Source organism: Oncorhynchus kisutch, linkage group LG23 (assembly GCF_002021735.2).
Source record: "Oncorhynchus kisutch isolate 150728-3 linkage group LG23, Okis_V2, whole genome shotgun sequence".
Lineage (NCBI taxonomy): Eukaryota > Metazoa > Chordata > Actinopteri > Salmoniformes > Salmonidae > Oncorhynchus > Oncorhynchus kisutch.
In genome coordinates this window covers 39,309,337-39,322,069 of record NC_034196.2, presented here as the reverse complement: position 1 = coordinate 39,322,069, position 12,733 = coordinate 39,309,337, and the positions used below count along the sequence as shown (strand labels likewise).

Genomic DNA, 12,733 nt, shown 5'->3' with positions numbered 1-12,733 from the left:
ATGGAGAGCAACAACTGAAGCAAACAAAGAGATTTGAACTTGAAAGACAGTTTTTTTTTTTTCTCTGTCACTTACACGCTTTCTTGACTGATCTGTAAGAAAATAGCTACATTTGCAGTTTTTGCCCTTTTTCGATCGTCAAACATCAGAATATAAATTAACTACAGTGGTGATAGAAGACACATAACACCAAAAGACAACCCTGAGAGCCAACGCGTCAAATCTAAATAAATAAAAAGGGCATTCTTTATCAAATAAAATGCAAATTACCAGAAAAATGAGCTGGGAAACAATTAGAGAGGACACAATGCCGGGTGTTGCATAAATAAGTGACTACAGAGAATTTGGGAGTGAGTTGCCGTTTCGTTGGAAAGTTCAAAAGCAATATTGATACTTGTGCCTCCATGTCGTATATCATGATTTATGGACTTCATCTAGTTTGTCAGAAAGTTGCATAAGGGCTTGTGTATCTTGCCGTTATCTAAGCTGGGGTGCCATTTCTCATTAGCGTCTCATTGTCTGATCAAAGACGGTTACTGTCAGTGGAAAGATAAGGAGATGGTGGTCTCCATGGTCTGCTTTCATGTGGAGGGGGGAAAAGCACAGTAACACACACTGGCCTTGTGAAATACATCAAATACCAACCATTCCTTTTAAGAGCTTCCCCAATTCTCTACGGACACTAATTGGCTTTAGTGAATGAGAGACGAGCCAAATGTCCTCCTTCAGACTGATTGAAATGAACTCGTTTGCTTTCAGTATAATATATCAACGAGGGGGGGGGGGGGGGGGGGGCAATCAGCAGCTCGTCCAAAATGAAAGGAAAACTTTCAGAGAGGAAATGCACATTTCTCTGAAAAAGTTTGCCATTCTCACACATTTCTTCTTCTCCCTGCGATGTGATATAAGGGGAGAAGAGACGTGTGCAGGTAAGAAGTGGACTGGGAGAGTTTCAGCAGCAGTATGCCTCTAACAGGATCCTAATTCATTATGCAGTGTAGGGAGGTACGGTAAAGTACTTATTCTCCAGTTCAGAGCCCTTTTCCCAAATTGAACAGAGTGGGAGGCATTTGGCATGACAGACTGCAGCATCCTGTTCTCCACTAGTATATTACAGTACTGGTCCAGGCAGCATGCTGTTCTCCACTAGTATAGTACAGTACTGGTCCAGGCAGCATCCTGTTCTCCACTAGTATATTACAGTACTGGTCCAGGCAGCATGCTGTTCTCCACTAGTATATTACAGTACTGGTCCAGGCAGCATCCTGTTCTCCACTAGTATATTACAGTACTGGTCCAGGCAGCATCCTGTTCTCCACTAGTATATTACAGTACTGGTCCAGGCAGCATCCTGTTCTCCACTAGTATATTACAGTACTGGTCCAGGCAGCATCCTGTTCTCCACTAGTATATTACAGTACTGGTCCAGGCAGCATCCTGATCTCGACTAGTATAGTACAGTACTGGTCCAGGCAGCACGCTGTTCTCCACTAGTATATTACAGTACTGGTCTAGGCAGCATCCTGTTCTCCACTAGTATATTACAGTACTGGTCCAGGCAGCATCCTGTTCTCCACTAGTATATTACAGTACTGGTCTAGGCAGCATCCTGTTCTCCACTAGTATATTACAGTACTGGTCTAGGCAGCATCCTGTTCTCCACTAGTATATTACAGTACTGGTCCAGGCAGCATGCTGTGTGATTACGCAGCCTGCTCTTAAACCAGGGTTGGGTAAAGCAGTGCTGGTACTGTTAATCCCTTTGGCTTTGAAATTTTGTCACAAATTCTGAAAATGCAGTTGTGTTCAGTCATCTTGGGTCTGTCTAAGGGGGTCAAAAGCCAAAGAGAGGAAGTCCCATAGGGCGGCGCACAATTGGCCCAGCATCATCCGGGTTTGGCCGGGGTAGACCGTCATTGTAAATAAGAATTTGTTCTTAACTGACTTGCCTAGTTAAATATAAGGTTAAATAAGAATAAACATTTTATTTTTTAAAGTGTCTACTCATTCAGTGAGAAATGCAAAGAAAGTAACATCCACCCGCTTTGACTAAGCAATTGTGTATGAATGGGAAAAAAGTGCCCGTTGTCACAAAGAGTGAGAAAGAGAAAATGAGGAGAGAGGACAGAGGAAAAAGAGGACAGAGGAAAAAGAGAAAGATAAGCCAGAAGATATAAGTCATCATGGTAACACATTAACAGAGGATGAGATGTGGGGAGGAGTGCCCGAGGGGATTGTAAAGCTTCAAAGCCATCCTACAGGCACGATGGAGAAAATAGATAAAAACAAGAAAGCTTAACACATTCTAGTCAGCACCTTTGTTCCATCTAGATCTATGTGCTATTAAAAGGAGATGTCTCCCTCTTCGCCTTCCCTGCTACACAACAGAGAGACACACCATTCCTCAGGAGAGAGAGACAGACACACACCACTCCCCGAGACACACACACCATTCCCAAAGAGAGAGACAGACACACCCCATTCCCCAGGAGAGAGAGAAACACACCATTCCCCGAGAGAGTCTCTCTCTCTCTCTCTGAATGGTGTGTGCGTGTCTCTACTCATTTAGGCCTATCCAAACCATATACAGAATGGAAGCCTCTTCTACTCAGAAATAATAATCATAGTATTAGCAGACGCTTGTTTTCCTGTTAACGTGTAATCGAAAAGATTACAAATTAAATTGAAGAGAATAACCTCATATCTCCTGTGAAATGTAACACATCGAAATCAATTTACAATGATCCTAGCAAGGCGGAATTACAGGAAACGAATCCTGTCATTGGTGTAGTTCCCCTGACCACAACCGGTCAGTCACTCCAATGGGATGAGCGCTACATCCACCAGACAGTCATAGATGTCTAGACGTTTTAATTAATGCACTGTATTTGAAACGAGAGCCATGTAGACACTGGGCTTATGAAAACAACATGACATGTGTTTGGTATTTTTGTTAATGGCGTCATGACCAAATACCATTGACATGACATTGTCTGTTTTCTTGGCAGAAAGGCCTTATCCTGGGATGACGGACGTGGGTTTATTTGACATACTATCCCTCCACACAGCCCAACATCTGCTTATTGCCCGGCCATGTGCTCCAGACCGGTCTTACAGCATGTAACGCCGCTAACCTGAACACAGATGTTCATGTTCCTGTTCTTAAAAAAAAAAACAATCCCTCGCCATATTGAGACATTGTACGAGTAAACTGTTGCTTGGAAGAGTGACAAGGCTTTAGAAACGTTCTATCCAGCACAATGAGAATATAGCAGGCCTAGATAACACATTGTGTGACATGACACAAATATTGTTTCACGTTAGAAATGTCAAGTGAAATGCATGAGCTGGCGTACACCCAAAACAGATCGTAGAGGTGTGAAGAGTAAACTGTAGGCTATACAAATAAGAGTCACACTCTATACACAAGCTCCCCAGTCATTTATTGGGTTTTTCGGCATCCCATTGCCTTCTTCGGACATAAGAAAATGTCTTAAGTATTTCAGATTGTTTTATTTTCAAATTAGGCATGAATACACATGGCCGGGCAAAAACTCATGGAAAAAGAGGACACCATTCTCATCGACGGGGCTGTAGTGGAGCAGGTTGAGAGCTTCAAGTTCCTTGGTGTCCACATTATCAAAAAACTATCATGGTCCAAGCACACCAAGACAGTCATGAAGAGAGCATGACAAAACCTATTCCACAATCAGACTGAAAATATATGGCATGGGTCCTTATCCTCAAAAGGTTCTACAGCTGCACCATCGAGAGCATCCTGACTGGTTGCATCACTTCCTGGTATGGCAACTGCTCGGCTTCCGACCGCAAGACACTACAGAGGGTAGTGCGTACGGCCCAGTACATTACTGGGGCCAAGCTTCCTGCCACCCGGGACCTCTTTACAAGGCGGTGTCAGAGGAAGGCCCTAAAAATTGTCAAAGACTCCAGCCACCCCAGTCATAGACTGTTCTCTCTGCTACCGCACAGCAAGTGGTACTGGAGTGCCAAGTCTAGTTCCAAGAGGCTTCTAAACAGCTTCTACCCCCAAGCCATAAGACTCCTGAACATCTAATCCAATGGCTACCTAGACTATTTACATTGTCCCCCCCCCCACACACACTTTTACACCGCTGCTACTCTGTTATCATCTGTGCATAGTCACTTTAATAACTCTACCTACATGTACATATTACCTCAAATACCTCGACTCACCAGTGCCTCCACACATTGACTCTGTACCGGTACCCCCCCTGTAGTCTCGCTATTGTTATTTTACTGCTACTCTTTAATTACTTGTTACTTTTATTTCTTATCAATATTTTTTATTTTAAATTGCATTGTTGGTTAGGAGCTCGTAATTAAGCATTTCACTGTACGGTCTACTACACCTGTTGTATTCGGTGCATGTGACGAATTCAATTTGATTTGAATTACGTATCTGCCGATACAGGGGAACGATACAGGGGAACACTTCAGGGATCGGTTGAAGCTGTCAGCAGAATCTGTTTATAGAACATACATCCAGAGAAGAAGAAGAATAGCATCTGATGACAAGGTTCAAATGTCAGATTTATACCTGGGCCTAAATATGCAAATGGACAAGGCTAATGATCTCTGTAACAGTTCAATTCTGCCAGCCGAATCCAAGCCGCGAGCCATTCATTTTCCGCCAACTGCAATGTCAGCTCACTCACCACTTTATAACACTGAGCCCATTTTCCCCCTACCCTCGTTCCAACCATCTGTCCAGATTAAAAAGCTGTGTTCATTTAAATCAATATCCATACATTTCGTGGATGTTCAAAACAGCCTTTTTAAGGGCAGTATATTTTTTAAGGGCAATTTTGTTTTGAATCCATTTCAAATTTTGATGAGTCAGATGGCACAGTATGGGACCATCACTCCTACCTGAAGTGTGGAAAAAGTCTGAAAAAGAGAGAATATCTCAACAAATGTCAAAACCTAATGTTATGAAGATTTTTGGTGAACAGGACACATTTTATTCAAATATTCAAACTATTTGAGGAGGAGACCAACATGCTTTTCACATTCTGTGTGACCTTCCAATGCTACGCCGTCTCTGATCAAGCCTCATCAATTTCCTGCTACAATTGGCTAATGAGGGTCATTATGTCCATGGAAACACTGAGAAATGACTTCCTTTAAAAAAGGTAAACAAATGAAAAGCCCCTGCTAATGCAGAGGGTGACCATGGATGAGCTAGTAATGGCCTGAGCTTTCAAGTTGTAAGAAAAGGGCTAGTTAAATGGTGAAACTTGAGGGGAAACTACGCAGACATAAGCACCCAAATCAATGGCGTGTCGAACCCAAGGCCTGTATTATCACTATGAACTAATAGAGGAGAATATATGCTATGTTTATTAATTGAAGGGAGATGACACAAAGGACAAAATGGCAGCTCTGGCTGAGATCCAATCCAGGGACTCTAGTCGACAGTCTTTTTAATCTTGTTTAAGACATCACCTGACATTTGTTCTTGCCGTTATTGTGTATCCTTGTTATAAGGGAAACAGTCTGGGATTACCACGTGCACGCACACACACACACACGGGGTGCATCTGTCTGTGCATGTCAAGGTTATCCACAGTCGATTGTTACCCTTGGGAATCTGGCCACTCTACACCCTCTCAGTAGGCAATTCCATTACCACACTGCACAGTATGGAGATCATCACTCATAGTGCCAAAAATGCCCTCGCAAAACAGTAGGACTCCTTGAAACCAGAGAGAACTGGCTCCAAAATTAAAGTTTGCAGGTAACAATACAGTCAAGGTGAGTTAATAATAGTTCATGCAAAACAAAATGTAATGAATAAACACACTGTACAAAGAGACATTCCTGATGCAACATGAAGTCCTTCCCTTTTACCTTGCATATTTACATACTGTATACAGTTCCTGCCTGCACATTGTAGTAGCCACACAGAGCACACTGTAATGATAATTAGTTGCTAACCATGCAACTATGACAATCAAAATGTATCTCATGATAGGTTTAAGGTAAGAGCATGATATTTAGCTAGGTAGAGAAGCCAGAGACCAAGTCACACAACCTTGTAGAGCTTAGAGGAACATTGAGAGGATTTCAGAGTGGGTTATTTCTATTACATTGGAGGTCAATCAGACATTTTGCACAGAGAATAGAATAACACTGCAAATACACGTTAGTAATATCAAACTGCTCGACCGCAAACGTTAGCCCCCAAAACCTAATTCGCATCAAAATGAGCTAGCTGAAAGCAACCAGCTAATCACTGTAAATAGATGCAGAACGGGCAGACGGAGTAGCAGGGACATGCTGGTTTAGGAAAGGGCCTTGCTAGTGCCGCAACAAAACATGTACTGCGAGAATTTTTAGTACATCCATTCATTTTTCATAGGATGTCTGTAAAGGAGTTTAAGTCCGCATTCCATTAGATCAGGGTTCCTCAGGCCACCACTACCAACCCCTGCCGAATACCTAGTGGGCAAAAGTGGTTGAAAATGTCATTACAACCACTTTTTCCCACTGGGTAGGTGGGTACAAACGTCTTCAACAGACTTGAAGGTGATTAGGTTAAAATCCTTCACATTACACTGCAAAACTGAGTAATACCCAGCAAAAACTGAAGTATACTAATTATTTCTCTGTTGTACCCTAGCCTGAGAGACTTTGTGAGAAAGACTGGACAGACCGTTATTTCCGTTATTTCAAGAGGCCAAACCGTTATTTCAAGAGGCCAGACCGTTATTTCAAGAGGCCAGACCGTTATTTCAAGTGGACAGACCGTTATTTCAAGTTGCCATTGTGCGACTAATAAATAGGAAGCAGCAAATGGAGGAGACATTACATTACTAAAAATCACCCCAGGAATTTATCTGCATGCAGAGTTAACCCAATTCACCACAGTACACCTAAAGCAGAAACTGTGGCACAGACAAGAACTTGGTTATGTACAACAAGGAGGCCAACAGACAGGAAGCATGTCAAAGCTGATAACCCAGTATGTTCTCATAGATATCAGATGTGCTCATGTGTTGCTAACCTTAGCCATGCAATCAGATCTGTCTGTGTGTATCAGTAGGCTTAATGTGATTAGAGAATGAGACTTGACAAGATACTGCAGACCAGGGTAATATCATATCATCTGCCAATGCCAGCAAAAGAATACAAAAGATACACAATGAGTGACTGATTCATTCTCCCAGCTGTCCACATTGAACAGGGCTAACTAGCTGTGATTAGCGTAGATGGCTTCCAGGGGCTGCCACCGCTGGTCTCTGCTGGGCTAACTAGCTGTGATTAGCATAGATGGCTTCCAGGGGCTGCCCCCGCTGGTCTCTGCTGGGCTAACTAGCTGTGATTAGCATAGATGGCTTCCAGGGGCTGCCACCGCTGGTCTCTGCTGGGCTAACTAGCTGTGATTAGCATAGATGGCTTCCAGGGGCTGCCACCGCTGGTCTCTGCTGGGCTAACTAGCTGTGATTAGCATAGATGGCTTCCAGGGGCTGCTAACTCCTCAGTCAAGAGGTGGCTGACATAGCTCTTTTCTCTCCATTGGCAGCCGTTCAGAGAGGTACTACTGGCTAATTGAAAGAAGTGATTAAGTGGCTGCTTTAAACTGGCCCGCATACTGATCACTCTTGCAATGTCGCAAAATGGTGTGTGAGTGGAGAGGATCAGACTTGGAGGCATCGAGCATTTACCCGTCTGCGATATTAACGGCCCCGGGATTTTTTCCTCTATCAGTCAGAAGTTGATTAACGTCAGTGTGTTTTTTGGCAAGACTGGCAAACCGGCGGGGCGAGAAAAGGCACATAAGGAGTAGTTGCTCTAGCGCAGAACAGACTGTATGCGCTTTGGGCAAGTTACACCATCACCGTTTATACCTGTATTTCCACATCTTGTGACAACTTAAAAAATGTTCCAACATGCTGCAATATGTATACCACAACTTGTAAAACGTGTTTTACAATCAAACTCTTAAAATGTGCAGACTTACCTGTGGTGTTGAATCTGTGAACAGCTTACAATAACGGCCCTTTTAGCTTGGATTGGTAAGGGTTGTGTCATGGAAAATGGTCTGTTGTACCACTAAGCTGAAACGGCAGGTTTGAAATGCCAGCTGCCCCCTATTGACTAAAATGCCAGTGAGGAGCATGGATGACCACAAGGTGAAGAGCCCGCTCTCCCTCAGAGAAACCCAGTGTCAGGTCAGAACCCTCTGATGTGTGGCTCTGATGTGTGAGGGGGTCCCGAGCCCACCCACCTAGAGGGTCCCGAGCCCCCCCACCCCCACCTAGAGGACCTCTAGGCCCCCCTCCCCCACATAGAGGACCTCTAGGCCCCCCTCCCCCACCTAGAGGACCCCTAGCTTCCCCACCTGAAGGACCCCTAGCCCCCCACCACCTAGAGGACCCCTAGCCCCCCACCTAGAGGACCCTAACCTCCACATCATCTCCAGTCTGACCCTGAGGAGGGACACCTCAATGCTACTAATTCAATCACAAATCCCCCATGAACACAACACGCACATTCTCACATACTACCTCTGCAATTAGCTGTCATGAAGCAATCAAGTCAACTTGAGGTTAAACATTGTTTATGAATGGTCTTACCGCGGAGGAGCGTCACGTTGCCAACGGTGCTGGTTTTTCCCAGGTTGTTGATGGCTTCGCATGTGTAGGAGCCAGCGTGTGCATCAGTGGTTTTCTTGAAGTGGAGCTCAGAGACTTTCCCTCTGTAGGAGACAGACACATTTGGGATGAAACATGTTTCAATGAGCATGACCAGAGTATTCCATCTACTGTATATACAGTACATAGAGGCCTGAGCACAACACTTAAAACCATTTCTGGGTTCAATGTGTTGATACTGGGGAACTATGGAGTTATTCTCCATTTAGTATTAACGCTGGGTCTTGTTAATTCCAAATGAAAAATGACACTATTTAGGATTCAATGGACTTGACCAGGGTCTGTATTCTTAAAAGCATCTCAGAGTAGAAGTGATTATGTGATTATGATTATGAGGATCCTAGATCAGTACTCCTACTCTGAGAGGCTTTATGAATATGGGCCCTTTTGTGATGGAATTATATGAGCCTCATCTTCTAAACAAGCATATCACCGACAAGACAGCCTATAGGGGGAGGTCAGAGACCTGGCTGTGTGGTGCCAGGACAACACCCTATCCCTCAATATGATCAAGACAGAGGAGATGCTTGTGGACTACAGGAGAAAGAGGACCATTCTCATCAACAGGGCTGCAGTGGAGTGAGAACTTCAAGTTCCTTGGTGTCCACATCACCAACAAACTAACATGGTCCAAGCACACCAAGACAGTCGTGAAGATGGCACGATAAAACATACTGAAAATATTGAAAATATTTGGCATGGGTCCTCAGATCCTCAAAAGGTTCTACAGCTGCACCATCGAGAGTTTGCATCACTGTCTGGTATGGCAACTGCTCGGCCTCCGACCACAAGGCACTACAGAGGGTAGTGCGAATGGCCCAGTACATCATTGGGATCAAGCTGCATGGCCTCCGGGACCTCTATACCAGGCGGTGTAAGAGGAAGGCCTTAAAAACGGTCAAAGACTCCAGCCACCCTAGTCATAGACTGTTCTCTCTGCTACCACACGGCAAGCAGCATCGGAGCGCCAAGTCTATGTCCAAGAGGCTTCTAAATAGCTTCTAACACCTAATCTAATGGTTACCCAGACTATTTGCATTGCCCCCCCCCCCCCCTTCATTTACACCGCTGCTACTCTGTTATCATCTATACATCGAACACTTTAATAACTCTACCTACATGTAAATTTTACCTCAACTAACCGGTGCCCCAGCACATTGACTCTGTATTGGTACCCCCCCTGTATATAGTCTCGCTATTGTTATTTTACTGCTGCTCTTTTTTTTTTTCTTGTAACTTTTATTTATTATTCTTATTTGTATTTTTTTTAACTGCATTGTCGGTTAGGGGCTCATAAGTAAGAATTTCACTGTAAGGTGTATTGTATTCGGCGCATGTGACTAATACAATTTGATATGGCAGAGAGGTGATGGGGCAGGTGTCGAGCCCCCGTCAGATACCACCAGAGGAGTGCTGGAGACTAGAGATGGCTGTGGGTGTAAATAACGCCACCTCAGCGAGAACCAAAAGCTACCAAGTCATGAATCATTCCTCGCTGCAACTGTCAGCCAGATTCTGCATATGTCACAAATAAACAGCTTCTAATCAGATACATTTACAATTTTGAAGGACAGGGTATAAGTATTATAAACTTATTAAGAACTCAAAACTTATAACGTATTTACAAGGAGGTACTTACTCTTTCTTTCTTTTTAACTTGGTGCCTTTGAGTTTGTTCTTGATGTTGGCTAAATCGACCCCCTCCTTGTACCACTTGAATTTGGGGGATGGGTTCCCCGCTCCGAGCTCGCACTTCAAGAATGTCTTCATCCCCTCCACGACCTCCACACTCTTCATCTCCTTCAGCTTGGGCTCAGCTGCAACACAGAACCAGGTCAACAGTCACACAACAGCAGTTAGTACAGCAGGTCGAAACAGGTTCACTTCCTGTCTGAGTGAGGCAGCACCGTTCTCCTTCAAACATTTTTTTTTACAAAAAACAGGTTCACTTCACTAACGACACCATTGTATCAGTGGAAAAATTTAAGAAAGACTTTCAAAATAGCAAAAATATACACATTGATGGGCAGGCTACCGTTGGATTTCACTTGTTATTGTCATTGGAGGGGTGTAGTAACCTCCCTGGGTAGATGGGGGGGGGACCTATAAAAACCCATTGAAGCTCAAGAGCACCCCCAGAGGCAAGCATTCTGTACAACCACTTTAATCCTCAAGCAAAAATGTGATTGCTGCACAAATGGTGATTACTGAAAATTAGGCCTAGTCAATGTGCAGTACGAGGCATCACTTATTAGTAGGATATTTAGAAATCAATGTTTGGGCCTGTCAAGGAAGGAAGGCATTAGTCGATTGTCACAATCCCAAGGTATTCAACAACAGGAACAGAAGACCACCACTCCATCATGAGGAAGGGAACTAATCTGGAATAACCTGCCAACCCACTGTTCTGTACGCCACCATTCACCAGCAATATTCATTAATTAACGAAGCAGCAGAAAAATCCCAACAATGCTTACTCAAAGAAAACTATATGAAATGGGACACCAGAACTTGAGTAATGGTTCATCAGTGCAGCTGTCGAAAAAAGTAATTACTAAGGAATTAGGATAATTCAAGGACAGATGACTCGCCACCCAATGACTGGCAGTTAGTGCCTCGACTGACTCAGAAAACTTCCACTCATCTAGGAATTCATAATTCCTTTTAATTATTATTATTATTTTATGCAGCATTGTTGAGAATGAACTTGCAAATAAGTATATCATTGCACTATGTGCTAGAGCTCTGCTACATGACCCTAGCTTATCATTATACATCGGGTTAGGGTCAGGTTGTTGTTGTTTCAGCAATAACTACAGTTGAAGTCGGAAGTTTATTAACAGTTAAGTAATTAAAACTCATTTTTCACCCACTCCAACCACTCCACACATTTCTTGTTAACAAACTATAGTTTGGCAAGTCGGTTAGGACATCTACTTTGTGCATGACACAAGTCATTTTTCCAACAATTGTCTACAGACAGATTATTTCACTGTGTCACAATTCCAGTGGGTCAGAAGTTTATATACACTATGTTGACTGTGCCTTTAAACAGCTTGGAAAATTCCAGAAAATGAGGTCATGGCTTTATAAGCTTCTGATCAGCTAATTGACATAATTTGAGTCATTTGGAGGTGTACCTGTGGATGTATTTCAAGGCCTACCTTCAAACTCAGTGCCTCTTTGCTTGACATCATGGGAAACCCCCCCCCCCCCAAAAAAAATCTGCCAAGACCTCGGAAAAAAGACCTCCACAAGTCTGGTTCATCCTTGGGAGCAATTTCCAAACAACTGAATGTACCACATTCATCTGTACAAACAATAACAAGTGCTAATCAATCCCAGAACAACAGCAAAGGACATTGTGAAGATGCTGGAGGAAACAGGTACAAAAGTATCTATATCCAGAGTAAAACGAGTCCTATATCGTCATAACCTGAAAGGCCGCTCAGCAAGGAAGAAGCCACTGCTCCAAAACCACCATTAAAAAGGCAAAGTTAAAGCTTCAGTCAGGAAGTTAAAGCTTCAGTCAGGAAGTTAAAGCTTCAGTCAGGAAGTTAAAGCTTCAGTCAGGAAGTTAAAGCTTCAGTCAGGAAGTTAAAGCTTCAGTCAGGAAGTTAAAGCTTCAGTCAGGAAGTTAAAGCTTCAGTCAGGAAGTTAAAGCTTCAGTCAGGAAGTTAAAGCTTCAGTCAGGAAGTTAAAGCTTCAGTCAGGAAGTTAAAGCTTCAGTCAGGAAGTTAAAGCTTCAGTCAGGAAGTTGAAGCTTCAGTCAGGAAGTTGAAGCTTCAGTCAGGAAGTTAAAGCTTCAGTCAGGAAGTTGAAGCTTCAGTCAGGAAGTTGAAGCTTCAGTCAGGAAGTTAAAGCTTCAGTCAGGAAGTTGAAGCTTCAGTCAGGAAGTTGAAGCTGGGTCGCAAATCAAATGGGTCTTCCAAATGGACAATGACCCAAGCATACTTCCAAAGTTGTGGAAAAATGGCTTAAGGACAACAAAGTCAAGGTATTGGAGTGGCCATCACAAAGCCCTGACCTCAATC

General features: G+C 43.5%; 1 protein-coding gene across 8 annotated transcripts in view; it reads right to left on the bottom strand.

Moving 5' to 3' along the window:
* nrg1 (neuregulin 1) overlaps positions 1 to 12,733 on the bottom strand; it is a 170,391-nt gene that overhangs the window by 47,639 nt on the left and 110,019 nt on the right. For all 8 annotated transcript variants that reach the window (XM_031802891.1, XM_031802893.1, XM_031802894.1 and 5 more), the window contains exons 2-3: positions 10,339 to 10,516; positions 8,622 to 8,743 (exon numbers count right to left, since the gene is read on the bottom strand). In XM_031802891.1, coding sequence (XP_031658751.1) covers positions 8,622 to 8,743; positions 10,339 to 10,516 — 300 coding nt within the window. The remainder of the gene's footprint in view (positions 1 to 8,621; positions 8,744 to 10,338; positions 10,517 to 12,733) is intronic.